The sequence below is a fragment of the Procambarus clarkii genome, chromosome 30 (genome assembly GCF_040958095.1).
Source record: "Procambarus clarkii isolate CNS0578487 chromosome 30, FALCON_Pclarkii_2.0, whole genome shotgun sequence".
Taxonomy (NCBI): domain Eukaryota; kingdom Metazoa; phylum Arthropoda; class Malacostraca; order Decapoda; family Cambaridae; genus Procambarus; species Procambarus clarkii.
Genome location: NC_091179.1, coordinates 9,211,823 through 9,218,235, shown reverse-complemented (window position 1 = coordinate 9,218,235; position 6,413 = coordinate 9,211,823). Strand labels below are relative to the sequence as shown.

The 6,413-nt window shown below is 39.6% G+C and overlaps 1 protein-coding gene across 1 annotated transcript; it reads right to left on the bottom strand.

Annotated features, from left to right (window-relative positions):
• Positions 1-592: 592 nt before the first annotated feature.
• On the bottom strand, positions 593-5,098 carry LOC123765627 (lysosomal-associated transmembrane protein 4B). The gene is made up of 6 exons (XM_045754303.2): positions 4,944-5,098; positions 4,259-4,340; positions 3,560-3,689; positions 3,318-3,400; positions 2,518-2,718; positions 593-1,324 (listed from the first exon to the last, which is right to left on the bottom strand). Exons 2-6 carry the CDS (start codon positions 4,328-4,330, stop codon positions 1,226-1,228), a joined length of 585 nt encoding a protein of 194 aa, XP_045610259.2. The 5' UTR covers positions 4,331-4,340; positions 4,944-5,098; the 3' UTR covers positions 593-1,225.
• Between the last annotated feature and the right edge of the window lie 1,315 nt (positions 5,099-6,413).

Below are 6,413 nucleotides of genomic sequence, written 5' to 3'. Positions count from 1 at the left end.
GGGGAGCCCTATGTATCAGACTTGGTCCGGACTAGCCCTAGTGAAAGTACAGACTTAATTACCGTAGGAGAGAGAGAAAAAAAAAACCTAATCAAGGACAACAGCGCGACTCTTCCTAAGTAGTGTTCCCGCTTTACCTGCACAGTAGAGGGACAGTCACGCTTCATGCAGGTCTGCGTTCAATTCCCTATCGTCCAAGTGGTTGGGCACCATTCCTTACCACCCCCTGGCAGTCCCATTCCTGACTACTTCCCAGTGCTATAATCATAATGACTTTGCGCTTTCCCTTGATAATTCCCTTCCCTCCCGCTTTACCTGTGCAAAACTAGTCTCTTATCTTCGGCACTAGAGGCCTTCCTAGGAGGGTTACCTCCCCATATCGAGGTGAATGGTCCGAAATTGGCATTAAAAATACTGCATATAGTTAGATATTCCTCTCGTTGGTGTACAAGAGCCTCTGCGTCACGACAAAGTAAAGCCGATGAGAATTTATAAGTTGGCATTTAAGTAAAGAAAAAAAGAAAAAAAAAAAAAAAAAAAAAAAAAAAAAAGGGGGAAGAAGGGGGACAAATGAGGAAAAGTAATATATAAGTGATGCATACCAAGATTTTATTCGTCAGTAAAATTTCTAGTTAGCTAATGGTACTAACTAGTCCATTATCAATTATTTAAACCCATTTATACAATGAACAAACTAGGAACTACCAAGCCCGATATCATACAAAACACGTAAAGCTTAAAACTAAATGGGCGACAGCTACATACTGTAACCGCAGTAAGTATGTAGAGCGGTCCCAACGACTACAGCCATCTACTCTTGTATCAGTCTATTAGATTCGGCGAGACGTAAAAAAAATTACATAACTTAAGTTTACAAACCACGTCAAAATCTTGGGCGACTAAAATACAACACCTTTAGCAAGTACAGTTAAAATAGGCTCAGAGATGAATGTGGAATATGAAAGTGTTCAACATGTAAAAAATTAATACATTAAGCAGAAAATTTATACTGCGTTATATGATTTTACGTTAGTTCCCACGTTACTAGTTTCTTTTATAAGGAGTTTGGGGAAAAAAAAAAGAAAAAGCTTAAACTACTAAAAATCTTCCATATACACTAGTATCAGTTACACCAGCCAACAGTACACTTCAGATGGTATTTTTTTTCCTCATCTCAAAGTCTACCTGTATATGGGAGTCTTAATATCCATAGTACATTTGCCGTTTAGACATTTTTAAACAGGCTGCAGATTTCATTACCGATAGTAGAGTCACTGGCGTACTTCTGCATCACCAAACATTCTATCATCTTTGATCGCCTTACCTGTAATTATTGCCAGCATTAGTTATCGTTTACAATAATACAAAAAAATTAATGGTGCCCCCAAATAACCAATTTGCTCAAGTTAAATTAGCTACACCCAAGCTCACCGATAAAAATTTCTTTGCATTTAAATTCAGAAATTAAAGTAATAAGATGGCCAAGGTTCCTGGCAAGAAGTTCAAGTCGGGGAGCCAAACCAAGTCAATCTTTCCTAACTTAAAATGCGACAGCTCTACTACCACCGGAAGCATACAAAAGAAAATACCACCGCTACTATACTGATAAAACTTTTACGAGAGCTTTCAAAGCAATTTAGCTAATTTCAACTTTGCATAAAATCTACCTTTATTCCTGCAGTCATTGCAGTGGACTAGAGGGCATTGCTCCTACCCCAACTTCATGAATTCCGGATATGAAATATGCCACCTAGAGTCCAGCATTCATTTGAAGCTAAAAAAGTCAACTTTTGATGATGATGATATATTATATATATATATATTATATATATTATATATATATATATATATATAAAACCCATCCGGAGTCCGCCAGTGCAGACTGCCTATCACATGCCTCCGTGTGACTAACCATCCTGCGTGATGGTATTTTTTTTTTAGCACTACGTAACTAGCTTTGATACTATTCATACAGTCTAGGGTAGCTGCACAAATGCAGATTAACCGAAATGGATTAAAACCAAGTTAAGGTATAAATGCATGAAGTGCATTTAACATTCGTGTTCATACACTAAAATACCACATTGCCGATCTTTCTGGTTGTTAACAGACATTTCCATTTTATCAGTACTATGATAATGATTTTCAAAACCTATAAACATTAAAAATTTGGGCGAGATTTCGTTAGAGATTGGGGGGGGGGGGGAAGAAAAGGTGTCCCATGAGAGGGGGTGGGGAGTAACGGGTGTTGTGGCATGGTATAACATGTCATTAAGACAAGTTAAAGATTGCAGATACCTTTGGCATTGTAACTAGAACCTAATCTAGTACAGAATAGGTATTACCATTCACTTTAAAACACTAAAGATACTAGCTTATTACTTTACTCAGGTGTACTCTGAAAAGACCGATCAGTTTACAACTAATCGAGTTACACTAAATGAAGGTGGGGTGCGAGGGAAAAAAAATAGACTGGCACACATTGAAAGTTTTAGCTACACTATATATTTTACTCACTTGTAAGTAGTGTGCTCTGACGACCAGAAGAAAGAAGACTTCCAAGAATATGACTAGGGTAAAGATCACCCCATAGGTTATCATTTCCGTCCAGTATTGGAGTGTACCGGCCATGTACAGTAAATCCAAAGCGAAGATTATGTGGATAAAGATCTGTGTCAACAGCACAAGCATGAATGGAATAAACAACCTCGTCTTTTCCTGAAAGTACAGAAAAAATTACACTAGTTATTCTTGTGGAGGACAAGGCGCTCTTTATGTTTGTATCAAGATATTCAGCTAAACTTTAGCAGTCTATTGGAGGTTTGTTGCCACTCCGGGGTTACCCTCCGTTTTGAAAAGGGAGGAGACTTATAGGGGGGGGGGGGGGGTGGGCGTTATACAGCTCCCCCTCCCTACCACCCCAGTAGATGTGGTTCTGCCTAGATGCCCGCTATGAAGTTTGTGGCAGTGAACCGTGTACTACAGAGGCCATTGCACTTTACACTTCTTACGAGATTTTAGTAGTCTATTTTAGTAGCTAGTTTGCCAATATTCTTTGAACCGTATGGTATAGTCCTCATAGTCAATTTATTACGGGCAGTTTAACTATATTTGGGAAGTATAGTTAAACTTCCTATATTAAGTTAGGCGACTAACGCTGTATGGATAAAATGGGCGTTTACCCAGGAGGATCATAACTATTTAGCAGGCTAAATCTCTGCTTTAAGAAAAGGGGGAGGTGGTAAAAATTAGGGGGGGGAACCTACATTATAAACCTTATCTGGAATAGGCCATCTGAGGCCTAGTCTACAACTTACCATTAAAATACCATAGAGGAGAAGACTGCTGACTAGGGCTTGAATTACGCCAATCGCCAAACCAAAGGCCACAGTCCCCCTCGCTATATAAAAAAAAAAAAAATCGTGAAAAACTGGTAATTATGACGAACTTTATTCACACTTCCACCCCTTCCCTCTAAGAAAATTTAGAAGGGAAGATTTCATGAACATCTAATATTACTGTGGCACAACTGGAATACAGTTCTGTACAGAATACATACCCCATTTAAAGTAGAAATCATAACAGTCTGCAGGATCCTCGCTGTCAGCACAGTGGTTTGGAACAATTTGTAGTACGCTGCCATCAGCCAACATGGTGGCATCCATCACAATAAAGATAACAGACGTGATCTGTAGTACCACAAGGTAGCCATTATGTCTACAATAATGGAGTAATTCGTCAAGCTTTTAAATATGTACATGTCAAGTAGGGATTTAAGTAGACACGAGCATGGCGTTCTGTAGTAATTGACAGTTACTTCATAGCCAAATTATTTGGGAACTAGTTTTAACATGTGCGAACTACTGAAGATTAATATTGCAGTTTCACAGGATTAACCCAAGCCCATCTAATAAGTTATTGTTGCGTAGAAACTTAGCTATGCAAAAAGGTTTAATCAATATTTATGACAACTCTAAATACGCGTTTAAGCTGGTAGAGTAACGGCGAGGTGGTAAATAAAAGTTTGAGGAGGGGGGGGGGAAGTGAGTAAGTAAATTTAAGCAAGCAAGACTTCTAGATTAAATTTAAAGTGTCCGGGGACAGGACGGCCGCCAGAGTACCAACTCTGACTTAATATCCAAGTCATAAGTAATCACGAGAATTTACTAAAAATGTCATCTCCACCGAAGTCACTACGACGTGCGAGGATGAAGGGTATAAAGGGGTACCAGTAACCCAAGGAGCTGAAGGTTCTTACCAAGAGAAAGCCGCCAAGGAGGAGACTTCCCGTCTTGATCTTTAAGCAACAGCATTCTTTTGGTTCCCACATTGTTAAAGATCTGTGGGGAAATAAACATCGCCGTCAAGTTAAAGGGGGAAAGAGCTGGTAATCTAAATTATGGTTATGAAAAGCATTTAAGAGTGGTTTTTGAACAAGTGAACTAGCTGGCGTTTAAACTAAAGCATGTTAAACTACAAATCTTACGTACTCGGGCAAAGTTTAAGCTCTTAAATGCGCTTATGTAATACATGCTGGCGCACATGTCTAGTACTTTGTGCGTCCCCATAGTGATCGTTCAGTAGTACACTTTACATCATGGTAATAGTTAAAATCCCTATCTGTTAAGCACTTTGCTAGAGCTTTTAATCATTTCTACCCCCATCCACAAACCATGCTCCCACAACCCAGCGTCTCCCTGCCCATACCTTTTTATCCTATACCTTCGTCAAGAATTGAATTCCTACATTTCACATTTTGTATGTTACAAGTCAAGTTGCTAGTAGGGCAATTCTATATAAAACAAATCTAGCAATTATAACAGGACCTGAAATGGTTCATCGTTTTCAGATGGAAAGTCCCATTAATGGGCAGTGACAATCGTCTTGCACATAATACACAAACAAATTTATAAAAAAACTGTCAAAGCTCGCTCAAAACTCACCACCGAGAAACGCTCGTGTCAAAGATAAGCAGATATGCAGGACGTGTGTGTGTCTTACTCGGCGTTAGTCAGTGTTGTGAGAGGTCAAGGGCCATCTGAGCCCCCAGGTCACCTGGGCTCCCGGCCTCCACCAATCAGCTCCCTCTGTTCCACAAGTCACTACGTATGCTGAAGATTTCCTATGGAACATCGGAATAATATTCACGATTGCATTACTTTTACTTCTTAACTTTACAGTCGATATTTTGCATCTACATCTAGCTTCAATAGTCTCCCCGCAGGCATTCAATTAAGATTAAATTCTGGATACGGAGATATAGGCTCCTTGACCTCATGCTCTACAAGCAGTATGGACGAGCTATTTACCGAGTTTGAGTTACTTTCGGCCCTGAACACAAGTAAAGTCACATCCACGTGAGGCTGGCGTTACTTACGACACATTGCGTTTGCCTCATTTATTACTAGGAAAACCCTTTCTTGAACTTTATAACAATCTATATTACTGGTGAACTTCTTATCTCTTAGACCAATAGTATCATCATTCCAATTCCTAAGCATAATCAAGAGAATGCTTTCCACCCAGTTTCCCTTACTTGTTGCATTTGCAAAACATTCGAGAGAATGGTACTAAACCGTCTCCCGTATAGAGTAAAAACCATGCTCTCCCCCCAGATATAAGGCTTCATGCATGGAAGGAGTGTGCATCATTGCATCACCACCTTTCTTACCCTGCACACTGACAAGTCACACCACCGTCCTTGATCTCAAGTCTTCGTTGATAGTGCAAGCCGACGTGTCATTTTGAGTGAGCTTGCAAGAATGAATATTGGTGGTCGGCTTCTTTGTTGAGTCAGAGGTTACTTATCCAACAGGAAATCATCTGTACTGTTCCACGGGCACAGTGGTATAACAGGAGACTTTGAGCTAGACACCCTACAGGGACGTGTCCTCAGCCCTACCTTATTTAATATTTTAATAAATGCAGTGTTAAACTCTGTGCCTAGCAAACCCAACGTGCCATCATTAAATATGCTGATGATATAATGATACATACCACTTGTTATGACCCAATTGGTCCTAAATTATATTGGAGGTTTTAGTTCTGTTGGGTATTATTTGCATTTTCTATAACCAATGTTCCAACGATGTGTAAATTTTTCATTCAAAATGATCTGCTACCAGAAACTTTAGCCAAATATCCCCAGTTTACTAACTGTAGGTAGTAACTAAGTGATTGTAATCTATCCACCGCTGCCCACTGGATGGGGGGTGGGGCGGTGTGCAGGACAAACATATCAATTGTGACACTAGGCTCTCCACATATGTCAGTTGCTTAATTTATAAACTGTACTTGTGGTCGATCTCGAACCCATTGTTGATGTGATGACTTATATTGAATTTTGTAACTAGCTCATCAAGATTGTAACTTGCTTAGCTAAATGAACTGTGGGGTTCAGTCCCTGAGCCCAT